General features: G+C 43.4%; 1 protein-coding gene across 1 annotated transcript in view; it reads right to left on the bottom strand.

The window, feature by feature from the left end:
* The window catches only part of LOC147020138 (microtubule-actin cross-linking factor 1-like), a 212,772-nt gene extending 196,480 nt beyond the window's left edge, over window positions 1-16,292 (bottom strand). The window contains exons 1-2 of the mRNA XM_085895175.1: window positions 15,438-16,292; window positions 10,110-10,276 (exon numbers count right to left, since the gene is read on the bottom strand). Coding sequence (XP_085751301.1) covers window positions 10,110-10,276; window positions 15,438-16,277 — 1,007 coding nt within the window. The 5' untranslated portion in view covers window positions 16,278-16,292. The remainder of the gene's footprint in view (window positions 1-10,109; window positions 10,277-15,437) is intronic.
* Between the last annotated feature and the right edge of the window lie 244 nt (window positions 16,293-16,536).

Genomic DNA, 16,536 nt, shown 5'->3' with positions numbered 1-16,536 from the left:
ATTGTTGCGGTTCTCGGAACCGCATGTATACAACAGAAAGGTATCCCAAGACAGTTATTCCATTATTATACGTGTAGACTGGAGACAGTCCCCTTCCTTTTGTTTCACGGGACAACAAGGGAGTGCGTTGCGATGATCTAATACCTGGGGTTGCTCAATCATTTTTTCCTTGATTTCATCCCCACTCTTCTTCTTTTCTGATTATTCCTGAGGTAAATCAGCCACATGCGCATTTGCTGAAAGCTGGGGAGAATTGCAGATTCCATTAAAAAAGGCATGCGAACAAATACCTCTTAAGAGGCTGCACGAATGGTGTTTTTCACAGCACGACAATCCACGGTACCCTCTGCCCCACTTGCCCCTCGTCTCGTTTACCACAGTGTGTTTGAGCGTTCACAGCACGACGATCCACGCCGCACGAAACACGTACAGAGGCCAATAAAGCCGACTCCACGCCATGATAGGCAGGATACAAGTGTGCGGATTGAAGTGGCTTGTTCTTTGTTTAACCTCAATACCCGACACATATTGGTGTTCGCCCCGCACACACGCTGGCAGAGTCGTGTGAACACTGGCCACGTGCGTAATGGCGGAACCGCGTGCACTGTATAAAATGTGCTCGAAAGCTGGCACGACGACGCTCGTGAAATGTGCATGGATTTATCCATGGCGATGCGCTTTCGGTCCTCGCTGGCAGCTGTGAATTCTCATGGAAGGTGGTAGTCTTCTCGTCTCTGCAGCCAGAGAGGCTGCGATCAAGCCAGGGAATGTAAAGTGCGGGCCATGTTGGCGCGTGCAGAACGAACACGTTGATCGGACGCCCGAGTGGGCGTGCGGGACCCTCGACCGCTTGCCCGGGGGGTTTTTGCAGGATGATTCGCATGCCAATTTCCGTGTGGGCGATTCATGTCATCTCGTGGGTTCAGCATGCAATATTGCCGCTGTTTGGGGTGGCCTTGCCGGAAACAAAGTGAGGTGGTTTCCAGCCAAAGCTGGCAGGTCACATGAGGGCTCGGGGCCAATCGGAGCGCCCGATTCAGGTGATGACGTTTGGATTCGGCATGGCCCCTCCCCCCGAGCTGCGGGCCCAATAAAAGTCGGGGCAGTCCCTCTGGCCTGGACGGTCTGTGGTTTCCTGCTTCTCGTCTCCGCCTCCTCCTCTTCGCCCACTCCTCGACACCACCACGACCCGCCTCCTGCTCAACTCCGCCTCCTTGTCTCCACCCACACCACATCGACCCCACCCGCCTAGCTAATCCCGCCCACTGCTCCACCCTCACCCACTGGACTCCGCCCTTCTCCACTCAAGCTCTTCCTTCACGAGCAGTCTCCACACGTGCGGCTTGGGCCATAGACAACGCGCCCACTGTCGGGTACCGCACCCCAGAGCATCCCCCCCCCGAAATGTATTGGTGGAATTTTGTGCCATCGGGCACACAGGTACCGAGATCATAGCCTCAATCCCCCCCCCCGCCCCACTGGTTGCAAAACTCCCTATACATCGGGTTCTGTGTCTGTGTGTGAGCGTGTGTGTGTGTGTGTGTGTGTGTGTGTGCTGGCGCCTGTCTGCTTAAGTAAGACTGTGGAAGATTGTTATCATTTTTATTGTTATCATTTCCACGTTGTCTGCTCTGTGTCCCCTTGTGTAAGTTGCCTATTTAGTGTTGCACCACGCTTCTTTCTATCTCTGCACAACACACCCCAATAAATCTTCACTATACCACATGGCTTTCCTCCCACTTGTAAGTAAATAATTATCATTAGGAATGTTCCCTGCTCGTTTTTGTTTTTTCTTCCATTGATCCAGCATGATCTGAATCCAAGTTTAGCCGGGACTTTATTCCCAACGATCCGTTTCCTTTTAGCCGGTACGTCCATGGCAGTGTCGCTCGGCTGCATCCGATCCGGTTAAGCGATCCGGTCCTGTAGAGTGATCCGGTTCGGACAAGGCGTACCGAGGGCGTGTTTCCCCGTTTATTAAACCACGTGAATAATTTGGTAAACAATTAACCCATAGACGGGAGGACCCAAGGTCACGCAGTTGAGTTATTGGCGTCCACGGTCAGTTAAGCGACCCGCCGCATCATGGAATTATCCGTGTGCGACGACCTACAATTCCGGGGAGTCTGGTGGGACTCGACATAGCTTCCCCCACCTAGTGGTCTTCTCGCCCGACCCCCTTGCCCGCAACAATATATACGATGAATACATATATATATATATATATATATATATATATATATATATATATATATATATATATATATATATCCATACAAATATATATAGAAACATACGAGGTGTGTTCAAAAAGTATCCAACCTTAATTTTCCGTGCGTAAACAAATGAAGCTATGGAGGCATGGTTTGGTGCACATATGTAGCGAATATAATTCGTATGCGTGAATATCTTCCCGCCTGCAGAAGCCGTCAGTCGCCGACAGGCCGCCGATGAGTGAGGAAGTGTAAGTGAGCGCCGTCAGGTTTTTCTTTTTGACAAAATGACGGATCACTGTGGTCTCATCGCCAGTGATCACTGTGTTTGAGAAGTTGGGATCGCTGTTCACATTCTCCAGCATGTCCTGTGCGATCTCCAAACGGAGTTGCTTCTGCTCGATCATTAGCAGCTTTGGCACGAATTTCGCTGAGATTCTCGTTCAGCCCAAATCCTCAGTCACAATGGAATGAACGCTGACGCCCGCCTCGTCTGCAAGTTCTCTGATCGTGATACGATGATCCTGCATCAGCAGGGTCCTCACTTGGTCAATGACGATCTCATTTTGGGATGTTGAGGGACTACCAGAACATGCTTCACTTTCCACTGATGTGCGACCATCTTTGAAGCGGCTGTACCACTCTTTTATCTGTGTGGTGCCCTTGCTTCATTCCCGAAGGCCTGTTGAATCTTACGGTTCGTTTCCACTTGGGAATCGCCAAGCTTTACATAAAATTTGATGCAGTAGCGTTGTTCAAGTTTTTCCGTCATTTTGTCAAAAACGAAAATCCGACGGCGCTCACTTACACTTCCTCACTCATCGGCGGTCTGTTGGCGACTGACAGCTTCTGCCGGCGGAAAAATATTCACGCATACGGATTAGGATCGCCTACATACGTGCACCAAACCACCCCTCCCGAGCTTCATTTGTTTACGCACAAAAAATTAAGGTTGGATACTTTTTGAACACACCTCGTGTATGTATATATATATATATATATATATATATATATATATATATATATATATATATATATATATATATATATATATATATATATATATATATATATATATATATATATATATATATATGTGGATGGAAACATACATTTCTAAAATGTAATGGTTTTGGAAAACTTACCCCAGGGAGATATATATATATATATATATATATATATATATATATATATATATATATATATATATATATATATATATATCTAAATATATAAAAATATCTGAATATATATACATGTTTTTTACACACTGCATATATATATATATATATATATATATATATATATATATATATATATATATATATATATATATATATATATATATATATATATATATATATATATATATATATATATATATATATATATATATATATATATATATATATATATATATATATATATATATATATATATATATATATATATATATATATATATATATATATATATATATATATATATATATATATATATATATATATATATATATATATATATATATATATATATATATATATATATATATATATATATATATATATATATATATATATATGTATATATATGTATATATATATATATATATTTCTATATATATATATATATATATGTGGATGGAAACATACATTTCTAAAATGTAATGGTTTTGGAAAACTTACCCCAGGGGGAGAGCATACATGGACACGTAGGTGACCCGAGGATTACTCGTTTCATTATTTTTTGTGTCGCTAGTCCTTGATCCCTTGTGAAAGGCTGTTTGGGGTGGGGATGTGTTGGCTCGGCTGTATTTTTCCAGTGTAACATCTCACCCCCGCCCCCCCCTCCCCCCCACCCACCCCTCTGTTACTTTCCATCATACCTCCTTCACACCATCTGTCCATTTCCCGACTGCCTTTCTCAATCCACCAATTACCTCCCCTTCATCAAACATCCTTTCAACAATTCTTCCTTCACCCTCGAGGTCTTTCATTCAACCCCATGGCCGTTCGGTCATCCCTCAGTCTGGTGGAGTCCCTCTCCATTTTTTTTTACTCCATTCTTATATGCATGTGTACAGCACAGCGCGTGACGCTTGGTGTTTGTGGCTTGCGAGGTGCAGTGCTTTTTGCAAGCGTGGTACAGTGCAGAACTGTACGAGTGAATGCTTGCGCATGAGGGAAGGATCAGAGGCTTCTGTCATGGCCTTGGGCGCATAAAGGTAGGGGAATGAGGAATTTATATTTATTTAATTTATTTACAAAAATTTGAGGGAGACGTTGCCAAGATAAATGTCCTCTCCTCAAGAGCATTAGACTGGTTAACTCACCTCAAATCTACAAACATGCCATACACAAGAAATACTGCAGCAAAAGACTTCTGCGACTCCATGGACCTGGTCCAATCCGTGAACTTTCCGACCTAGATTTCTGCCAATGTCAAATCCTCCCTTCTGAGCTTTGCAATTACCAATTTTCCTGCTGACATTTTCTGATTCTCCAGTGTTCCAATTGGTTCATCTGATCATGTGCTTGTGAGAGTCGACCTCCTCCATCTATTGTCAGAAAGCTGCCTCAGCGCCAGAGAGCCTGGCATTTCACTCAGGTCAACTGGTAGGGAATGCAATCTTCCCTCCACACTTCAGGAATGGTCTTCCATCTACACCTATCCTGATATTAATGCCATCTTGGAATTATTCTCCAACAGCCGGCTCTCCCTTAAGTGGAGATTTATCCTATCTTGTCTGCAGTAATCCTGACTATAATCCACAAACCTGTGTTTATGTGTTTGTCTGTCACACTACTCCTCCTATAGTTCTGGACCAATTACATCCAGACTTGCTACATAGGATCAGCATGACTCTAACTAGTGTATATGGGTGTTTTTTATTTTTTTAATCTTTGCCGGTGGTCTTGGGGGTCGGGGTGGGGGGGGGGGTGGGGGTGAGAGGGTGGATGCAAATTTTCTATGTAAATGTGTATAGTGAAGCACCACCTCGAGGTGGTGGAGGGTATTACAAGTCTCCACCATTTACAGTGCAGTGTTCATGTCCCCACATTTCTCAGTACAGTGAGGTGTTTTGAATTAAAAGCAGTAGGTATGTTTTTGCTTCATGCACGTAACCCGGATTATGATGGAGGATGCTGAATGGCATCCTACCTCGTACAAAGCCTTTCCGTGGCTATTATGAACTTTAACTTACAGGGCTTTCATCTGCAACTCTATGGAGCATGGCTCTCAGTTTGGGCTGGCACCCCTGCTTCACACCTTGAACTTCTTGATGCTATGAATACAAAGGCTCTCAATATCATTGGAATCTCCCACAATGAAGCTTAATCTCAAGGTCTGTCCTTGCTTTGTCACCCATCCCCTCCTCCTCAAGATTTCTGCAGGATACACATGGTCTGCCATTAAAGCATTTCTGGTGTAACTCCCAAAACCCAAGCTCATAGCTCACCTCCATTCTTCTCCATCACCTGTGGAACGAACTTCCCCAGTCTGTTCGATCAAATTCTTCACTTGAGAGCTTTAGTTGTGGAGGAAGATAGGGGTCCCATGCACCCCCATGATACATTTTCTTAACCTGCATTTTTACAATCCCTGAGGTGTGTGGGAACAGAATTTCCTTTGTTCCCATTCCAAAAAATGTCCCATTTGGGTCGTTTAGGCGTTTTTTTGTCCGCCATCTTGGATTTCTTGGGACGCAAAAGTAAGGGGTAGGGGTAATATAAAAGGAGCTTTTCGCATAGAAAGAAATTAGTTACAGGTACAAATTAGGTATCATTGGAAAGGGTATGACCTGCACTATCACAACAACTAGTCAATTATTCAATTAGGGCATCGATGACGTCATTAGGGGTCAAAAGGTCACGTTAAAGGGCCACTAAGTCAAATTTCACGCCCATCCTCTTTGTCATCCACCCTGCACCTAAGTGGATGAATCTTTTGGATTCTACTATGCTTGAAGGAAAGTGTCCATGTATAGGCAGTTTTTAAAACTAAAACAAATTATCTAACTTCAGTACAACATGATTAACGCTTTCCACAAAAATACCGAAAATATTGAGAAAATGCGGTTCTGTATTGAGTTTACTGTGTGAGTGTGTCCTTCGTATACGAATGATTAATTTCACAGTTTATTTATAGTTTATGGCTATTGTTGTTAACATTCTTTTTTGTTGCAGGTGAGGCCATTGTAACTACCTTAACACTTTAGTGGTGGTGTTAAAGTTCGTCAACTGACAGTGTTGTCTTTTTTGTTACAGGACGTGCAGACAACTGTGATTTTGATTTATATTTTAGTGGTTGTATTGAATATCTGCTGGCATGCATACCTGCTTGCAGCTGTAGGTTATTGGTGGTGGATAATTGTCTTTTTTTCAGGTAACACCTATTATGGATTCGTGCTCCAGTGGTGGTAGTGCACGCTTAGTTGTAGTTACTTGGTGGTGGTGGCTTCATCATGTCAAAGGCAAAGAAATGCCGAACTGATCATGGTTGCAATTTAGAGTAACTGCAGATGCCTCCTCCTGTATGTATTTTACATGTGAGTGGCATACAGCAAGGTGAATTTATACCACTACACAATATAAGGGGTCCTCCCCAGGAAAAGCTTGAGATGTTACATAATCTTCGTGAGAAACGGCTCCTTCAGTCTCATGATTCACCCGCTCGTATGGAAGCTGTGTGTAGGTTAATTCCAGACAATCTTGATGGTGTGGACCCAGAAATGGCAGGCTATCACCGGGGATGCTATCAAGCCTTTACCAAACATCATGATCGTTTGAAATGTGTCGTACCAGATGATGAATCCTCAACAATTCGATCCCCTCGTAAACCATCAACCTCTTCCAAGAACATTTTTCCACCAGAATGTATTTTCTGTGAAATGCTTGAGACGAAAGTTTCCGGAAGGACTGAACGTTGTGTCCAGTTTGCATCTTTCAAGGGAAAGGATGAAGCTTGGACTCATATTGAATCCCAAGCCCTAGAAATAGGAGACAATCGTTTACATCGCAAGGTGGCAGGCGAATATTTTTTGCAAGAGGGGCTCGTTTCCATAAATCCTGTCATAGTTCATTCAAACTGAGACATGTGAATTATTTACGTGATCAAGCCAACAGAAGTATTGAAAACAAGCAAGATGAAAAGCTTGAAGCTCATCAAAGCTCATTTAATGTAGTTCTGGATTTTATACGTGAGAGGGTAATTGGGCAGAAGGAGGTCGTGCAACTTGGAACACTCCACCACCTATACGTCCAAGAACTTGAACGCTGTGGATTTCCAAATCCAGATTTCAGAAGTGATAAGGTGAAGACCCGACTTCAAAGACACGAAATCAGTGAGTGCATTGCTTTCACAAAAGTGTTTCCTGGGGACAGGGGATGCATAACCTACAACCTGGTGTACAGCACAAGCATCTCTGTTGTGGAAGCAGTGACTTATGCTTATAGGCTTGGCTCCAAAGACAAGTTTGAGGATGTTGCCTTGCACTTGTGCAGTGTTGTTCAGGGGATGTTCAACGAGTCAACACCACTTCCTTGGCCTCCTACAGCTGATGAGCTGGATTGCCAGAACATCAGAAGAATACCTCCCAACAGACCTAGTCAAATGGCAGAATCCATGGGTGCCGACAACTGTAAGATCGTCCTGGGCCTGTACTTGTTCACCGGGGAAGACGTAATAAGTTCCTTTCAGGGAAAGGGCAAGATCAGACCCCTCAAGAAGTTACAACGTCATCCAATTTATCATGAAGCTTTCAGGTATTTGTTTTATTATCGATGAAATCCCCTGACGATCACAGTTTCTTTTAACTTTTGTGTGGCAATTCATATAATTGTACTCATCTCCTTTCAGAAAACTTGGGGATGAATGGTCTGTAAAGCCAGAAACGATTGATGATATTGAGGCATTCACACGTCTGATGTACGGCTACTCCAGACAGAAATATATTGACACTGTACGTGGAATCATGTTGAGGAAGATTGTTGGGGGAAGATGAGCAACTGACAACCAAATGTAAGATTGACCTCTCCCGGTTGGCACCTTGACGAGACAACCTTATCCCACACATTGGTCGAGTGAACCATCGCCTTGCTATCTACAAGCGAGCAGATATTCCAATCTTCTGGTCTCCAAAGCCATATGATCCTGAACAAGGTTGAGAAAGAAATGATGAGTGTGTTTTGGAGCCAGTGTGGTCTTGCGGCTCAGAACTTCCCCCTACCTTGATAGACTTAGTTGAGAAGACTATGGAAGAGATGGAACAGTGTGATGATGACATTGAGGAAGAACAGTCCAGCCAAGATAGTGACTATGAAGAACTTCTCAATGATAACGAAGACTAGATTAAAATATGAACATTGAGACTTTTGGCAGTCGTAATAATGTTTCAACATTAATTAGTTGTGGGCCTGCGTATTATAGCAACTCGTTAACACACGATCTCTATATAATGCAAATTCCCATATCAATTAGTAAGGAGTGTAAGTGAAAATACCAAGATAATGATACATAGACTGTATTTCAGGACTCATTGGAACATGTAAAGACTTTTTCCATAACAAAAAGGCAGAGAAAACAAATATGTGTCAAACTACAATTTCACAGGAAACTTGTTACAAAAATTCATTTTTTTCAATATTTTCAGTATTTTTGCGGAAAGGGTTAATGATGTTGTACTGAAGTTAAATAATTTGTTTTAGTTTTAAAAACTGCCTATACATGTACACTTTCCTTCAACCAAAGTAGAATCCAAAAGATTCATTCACTTTGGTGCAGGGTGGATGACAAAGAGGATGGGCGTGACATTTGACTTAGTAACCCTTGAGCATGACCTTTTGACCCCTGATGACATCATCTATGCCCTAATTGAATAATTGATGGGTTCTTGTGATAGTGCAGGTCATACCTAATTTGCACCTGTAACTAATTTCTTTCTATGCAAAAAGGTCCTTTACATTACCCCTACCCCTTACTTTTGCGTCCCAAGAAATCCAAGATGGCAGACAAAATACCGGCGAAACGACCCACATGGGACATTTTTTGGAATGGGAACAAAGGAAATTCTGTTCCCACACACCTCAGGGATTGTAAAAATGCAGGTTAAAAAAAATGTATCATGGGGGTGCATGGGACCCCTATCTTCCTACTAGACTACTTCAAGACAGCTGTTCACCACCATGTTAAATCTTCCCCCACCTATACTGTGATATTTTCCACCCTCATGAACCGCCCCACCCCCCCACAAGAACACCCCTTCCTTTCCAGGTTATTGTGTTCTCTCCCCCTCTCCCTCACTCTACTCTTTATCATTCCATTTTTATTTCATCCCTGGTTTTTCCCTTCATTATTTTGTTCTGCTTGAGCCTGTATCTAATTTGTTCACTGCATGCGTCTTTCTCACCCTCCCCTTGATCTCACTCCTCCTCATGCCCATTTTTCCTCCAACAGCAGTATGGAGGGATGCAACAGAAGGGCTCTTGGTATGCTTCCTTCTTTTCCATTATGCCCTCCTTGTTACCCTTGCCAGAGGAGAGGGTATTGCATTTGGATTTGTTTATTTGTCCACACAGAGAGTGCCAGCATAGGCCGCACAACGCCACCTCGTAGTACCCAGTAGTACCAATCATCTTTTTTTCAACCGAGTACAGTTCCTCTATAAGGTATGTACATTTAGAATGTGAGTACGTCTATAAAATACATACTATAAAAGCACACTAGATAAATCCAGGCGAGGGAATGCAATCTGATTGCTTGTTCAAATTTTATGATGTTGTGGCCTGGTCTGTGTTCTAGCTCAGCCACAAGCTTCGACTTTGTATCAAACTTTTTTTTTTGCATTATAATCAAATCCAAAACTCTGATGTCTACAAAAGGGTTTCGACACAGTACCTGTGCCTGTGGATAATGGCATTGAAAAGGCGGCCGTCACGCCAGGACGTGGAGAAGTTTCCGCACTGAAGGCCTGGGTACGTGTTCACCATTTTCTGGGACCACAGGAGCAGCTTCTCCTTCGCAGTCATGTCCTCAGACTGTCCGAGAACCTGTACCTCGGAGATCTGCAGAAACAAGTGGAAACTGCAGCGGTGAGAACACAAGAGAAAACGAATGTCTTTTGCACTTTCCACAATCACAGCCCTTATATTTATTATTATTCACATCGATTTGAGGTTCATGGAAGAGCATGAAAATTTATCACATGTAGAACAAAGACAATAGTAGACACCAATGTACTTTTATATGATTTACAAGGATATTAGTAGACATCAATGTATTTCATGTACTAAACATCTATCTGTGACCTCCAACCACAATTGAGTATGCACTGTACTTAAAATAAATTTTTAAAAAAGCAAACACTAAAAACATCAGCAGGTGCACAATTTCAAAATTCACATCCATAATGTATTTTGACGTATGCAAAAGCATGGAGAAAAGTTATACCACGCAGGCAAAATGATGAATCATCGGACAGATTTAAAATGAGGGATGTGAGTGGGGGAGGAGGAAGCAACTGGTAATGGGAAAGAGGAAGTAAGGGAGTGGGGTGGTGTCAGGAGTGGGGATATACTTTGTAAACTGCATCGTCAACACAGCTCAAATGTTCAACAGTTATGTTTCTTTCCCAAAGAATCCTTTTGGCAAAACAAGCCAAACTTCTCAGAGACTGGAAACAATTCTGAATGGCGGTTTTGGAACCTTCATACTACCAAAGTATAAAGATAATTCTGATTCTGACTCTGACGTACCATACTTTGTTACAGAGTGTTGGTGCTGCCAAAACTGTTTTTTGGCAAGCGTTATACTGGGTATATTGCCTTCCTAGCAGTAGTTAGGGCAGGAATTTGTAATTTGTTCATGGTGCTGGCCAGCTCGCAGACTCTTTGTGACGGACACTGTGGAGTCTTTATTATCCACCAACGAATGTGGTAGACCTGACGCCCAGTTTAATGTCCATCTGAGGGACGGCACACACATTGATGAATCATCCTGCCTGCGAAATACTGGGATGACAGTTTATAAGCTGGTTCAGGATTCAACCCCAGGCTTGACAGCTTAGAGGGGTTTGTGCATACGTCTCGGCGATCCTGCCAGAATGATAAAGATGATAAAATAGGTTAATGTACAAGCCAATCATGTCTGCGCTTTTATCCGCACCTCAACAATTCAATCTCTCGGTTTATTTGTCACTAAAGAAACCATCCATCCTTTTTGACCCCTCTCCCCCCCCAACCCCCGTACATCTGACAAGCTCAGAGATGGGGGATATTAACATGAGCTCCGACCAACCGAACATCCGTCCATGTACTGTATATGTTTGCGTACCTGATATTTCAAAAACAGTTTAACATTTTGCGATCATATTGTAGATATCTATTCCTCATGAAATTATATTAACCTGATTACATCAAGGTTATGATTGGCTGCATTTTGTTGCCATGGCAACCATCTCAGTAACTTGAGTCGTGTACGTGATATTTCAAAAACTGTTCAAGATTTATCTTTCATATGACACAGATCTATTTCTCGTACCACCCAAAAGGCGTGGGACCTATCAGCTCCTTGTTGTATTCTAAATACCCGGAACATTCATCCACTTTCTATTTACCATTCACCATAAATAAAATTAGACAGTCTATAAAAGATGCCACGTAAAATAACGACAAAGATAACCTCAAAACACATACTTCTGCATTAAACGTAGAATGAATTAGGATTAGGATTTATTGTAACCCGAATGAAGTCTCGTCTTGAAGAATAGAAATCTCAAAGCTCGACTTTTATTCCTTCACAAGCCAAGCAAACAGTCCCCCGTCCTTTCACTCGCTTCTTTGTCCGTCTCTCTGCACCTGTCTCTCATGAAGAACACAAAACCGACACGAACAAAGAAGGCCTTTGGCAGGTCTGGGGACAAATTTACAGCATGGAATAATTTAAACCTCTTTGCCAGAAAAAAAGAAACTTTTGAATCGAATTGATGCTTTTTGGAACCGATGGAGTTTTTCCATGGAATCTGGGCCACCCTACCATCAGGTGATGGTGACAAGTAGAGGATGTTTTTATTATCATAATTATTATTATTATTATTATTTGTTAAGTGAAACTTTCATGTTGCAGGTTCAGAGTTTAGGGGAAAAAAAATTAACACTTTTAAAATTCACGAAATGTCTCCAAAATTCCATTAAAATGGAAACTATTCCTGCTGAGCTCCGACACAAGCCAGGCAAACCTCGACAACAATGGCTTCACATGTATCAAAGCCAGAATAAAACACAACCAGAAAGCATCTGATAATGCAAAGCCCATCTGTTTTGTATTTGGTTATTCCGTATGCTAAACGGCACCTTTGACCTTTTGGAAAAAAATTATTAATTTGACTTCTCTCCATATTCTCATAATAAAGCTTTGTGGAAAATTTGACAACAAAAGCACAAATGGTAAAAAAAAGTTACAGCCGACACACACACACACACACACACACACACACACACACACACACACACACACACACACACACACACACACACACACACACACACACACACACACACACACATACACACATACACACACACACACACACACACACATACACACATACACACATACACACATACACACATACACACATACACACATGCACATACACACATACACACGCACGCGCGCCCACACACACACACACACACACACACACACACACACACACACACACACACACACACACACACACACACACACACACACACACACACACACACACACACACACACACACACACACACACACACACACGCACGATTGCAAAACACCATCTCCCACTGTGCGGGGGCTGAGCTAACGAGCTGATACTCTGGGCCCCCTACCTTTTGGGTGGTACTGTGTGAGGAATTGATAGATCTCTGCAATATGAAAGCTAAATCTCGCCCTCTCACCGCAGGCAGGTCGGTGGTCTTTCTCTCCACTACCATCCCCTCTCCGGTCTCGCCCCCCCCCCTCTGTGATCTGCCCCCCCCATATTTCCGCAGGGCGCTCAAGGTCCACCAGCAAACCCCCTTCTGGTAAAACTACCAAAATCATGAATCACTGCTCACCTTCACTCTTTCATTCCTTTTTTTCCCACCTCTGGAATAAACTCCCACACTCTCTTCAATCCCACTCTTCCCCTCCGGGTCTTCAAAACAGCTGTTCACCACCATCTCTCTTATCTTCCCCCATCCAAAACCTCGATATTTTCTACCCCCATTAATCCACCCCAAACCCACCTCCATCAAATTCCCTGCTTTCCTTCCCGAAAGTTCCCTGTCATGTAAGGTCCTGAAAGTCCCTGCAATGTCCATCTTGTATACCCCGTGTTCCCCACCCCATCCCTCTCCCTTTCACAGATCTCCTCATTTCTCTGTTCCCCACTGTTGTGTCCTTCCCACTCCTGCCCCTTTTGTCTCATGTCCCCCCTTGCTGTGCGTTGTGTGTTCGCTCTCATACGAGCCTCGACAATGTATACAAAAAAAAAAAATGTTCAACGGTTATTGAAATATCGCGTACACAAAAGTACATGTGCAGTTGGTCGGTCGGTCAGTCAGATGGAGCTCATTTTAATGTCCTCCATCTCCGACTTTGTTGGAGGAGCAGGGGACAATGAGCCAAAAATCAAACCATCAAAAAGGAATCATTATGGGTTTGTTTGTTTTTTCCTATGTGATGCATTTGGCTGTTGCTTTACTCTCCGCGTGACATAACTAGTGAAATTCATTTACTGCATCGTCACCATTGATCTGGATGTCTTGACACATTTTTCTGGCATTCAAACTGACAACCACATCAACAGGGGGGGAAAAAAAAGAGGTGACATTAATTTCATCTCTCACCGTAACAAAATTAGACGCAGCGAGGAATGAGACACAGGGGAGACGTCATTGTCCAATCATACTCGTGTGTCCGATGTACATTGTGTGACTAATTTTGTGGCATATTTTATAAATCTACCAAAATTCCTCCGCGTATGAGATGGAGAAGTAGTCGTGCTCATGAAGTCGCGTGTCCGTCTGCATCAGAGGCCAGGTAGAATCAAAAGCCTTTTGCTCTGACGAAGGGTTAACACGTGAAACGTCAGCTTATACCTTCTGTTGATTGCATCCACTGATACTCCACATTTAGATTTATTCCTTATCCGCAGTACATGTGCAGTACATTTCGTGTATAATTTACTTCGCTTGAAAACCCACTTGAATCCATTAACATCATGCATAATATAACAGCGAGAAAGGTCCCTTTGAACAGATGCCTGCCGAATCATTTACATCTACGTGCTTGCAGACAGGACAGCTAGATTAACTGTCCACCTTCTCCACTACCCTCACGCAAGCATCACCCCCTTTGTCCACCACCCCTCTCCGCATTTATGACAACCATAACCAAACTCGTGGTGTAATGGTTGGAGCATCTGCCATGAGTCTGGGAGGTCAGAGGTTCGAAACCGACCCCAGTCGAGTCATATCAAAGACAAAAAAAATTATGGTACGTGCTGCTTCCCTGCTTGATGAGCATGTACAAATAACCACAGGTTGGCAACCATTGCACAGGCTGGATGGGCCTAATGTTCTCTCCCTGTATAGATGTTAAAAAAAACATTAAACTTTGTTTGGAAAGAAACTCATAACTCGAGCTTGGAGGACAGTACGTATCGGACTGCAGTGAGCTATTCGCCTGTTTTAATCCCACGACTGGTCACCGGATACCCATTGCACATTTAAATCTATTCAAGGCAATATAGTAGTGTCACTGAAGCCAGATTGATGATATAGAAACTCCAGTTATTAGGAAGTCAAAACTACATCTCACAAAATTTCTGTGGAGCACGATTACAGTGATTACAACAATTTAGAAACCATCTACAGAAACTTTATTTTAAAATCACTGCTTTTCACAATAATCGACAAGTCTGGTGTTTGGTTTAACGGTCAAGGTGGCTGGCTTAAGATCTTAGGGTCTTGGGTTTGAGCCCCTGTCATGCCGTTGAAATAACGCCAGGTGGGTTGACTCAGGCTGAGATGACAACCTCGGAAGGATGACAGCCCGTCATCCTTCCGAGGTCTACATTAGATTACTGATAACAGGGGCACTACATCAACGGCACGGGCAAGCTTCCAGAAAATGATGCAACCAGCAGCCATAAGCTGCATACGAAAGAACACCAATAAATTGACTAAGTTAGCTTACGCGGGATGGAACCTCGGAAACACCATGGTATGGTTCCGTGGTGACGCACAAACTCCCTCCGCGAAGTCCCAAGCGTGTCGGCATGAGCCCTCCATTAACATCACGTTCGAAGCACAGGCTCCTTCCTGCACTAGCAGGTTTCAAGGGTTTCCCTGCCTCCCAACGCCAATCTCTGTCCCGGCCAGAAGGTGGTTTTGTTTTTTGATGTAAAGTAAGTGACGATGGAAAGTGCTGACCGGGTGCCACGTGGTGACCTTGAGTTTCCAGGCTGCCCTGGTCGCTGTTGCTTGATGGAGCAAACAAACCGAAAGAAGGCTCAGGCCTGGGTGGTGACCTCTCTATCGGCAACAAACCACCGGAGTCAGTGACCGATCCACCGTATTGTGGGAATGTCGACGTTTCCAAAGAGCAACCTTGATCCGCAGGCCAAGGAGGAAATGCTTTTGGCAGAAAATCCACCATTACCTTGTGATTTCCAAACCCATTTTCAATGCAGTTTGTTTCTGTGGCAAGCACCTGGCTGGAATTGTTGCCCATCGTCTGGGATTCGAGATGTTCTTTATACAGTGGAAAAGTCTTCAGTGCAGCAGCACTGGATCTCTCAACACTCATTTGCTTGTCATGTCCCTCTGGGAATGAATCACAGTGCGCTGCCTCGAGCCCTGTTGCAATAACAGATCCAGTCTTTGATAAAGTCAAGCTTCCCTGTCTCTTTTTCCAAGTCTTCCATTTCTTTTGTCCATAATGTGGCTCTGGGTCAGTCGGAGCTTGGCTTCGATCCGCAATCTCCTCGCCTGCTGCGCGTACACATCCACATCCACATTTTACGGTATTCCCCATGCCCCGAACAGCAGAGCGCGAACGATCCTCTCGACCACCGGTTTCCGTGGGTGAGTGGAGCAAATGAGATGAAAATAAAGGCAGAGAAGCTTCCTCGGTTCCAGTCCTACGGCAACGCCGGAGGACAGCCCACTACGTTCGTTGTTGTATTTTCCAGCCAAGGCTAACCTCGGCATGCCACCCGGCTATTTTCCGACAGGCATTCAAAGCGCTGCCACAATACACAGTCCACGAGAAAGCAAGTCGTACTCTGACCTCA

The sequence above is a fragment of the Eptatretus burgeri genome, chromosome 9, assembly GCF_056783735.1.
Source record: "Eptatretus burgeri isolate ZD-2024b chromosome 9, Ebu_testis_v1, whole genome shotgun sequence".
Classification (NCBI taxonomy): domain Eukaryota; kingdom Metazoa; phylum Chordata; class Myxini; order Myxiniformes; family Myxinidae; genus Eptatretus; species Eptatretus burgeri.
The sequence above is the reverse complement of the archived record's forward strand: the minus strand, read 5'-3'. Positions and strand labels throughout refer to the sequence as shown.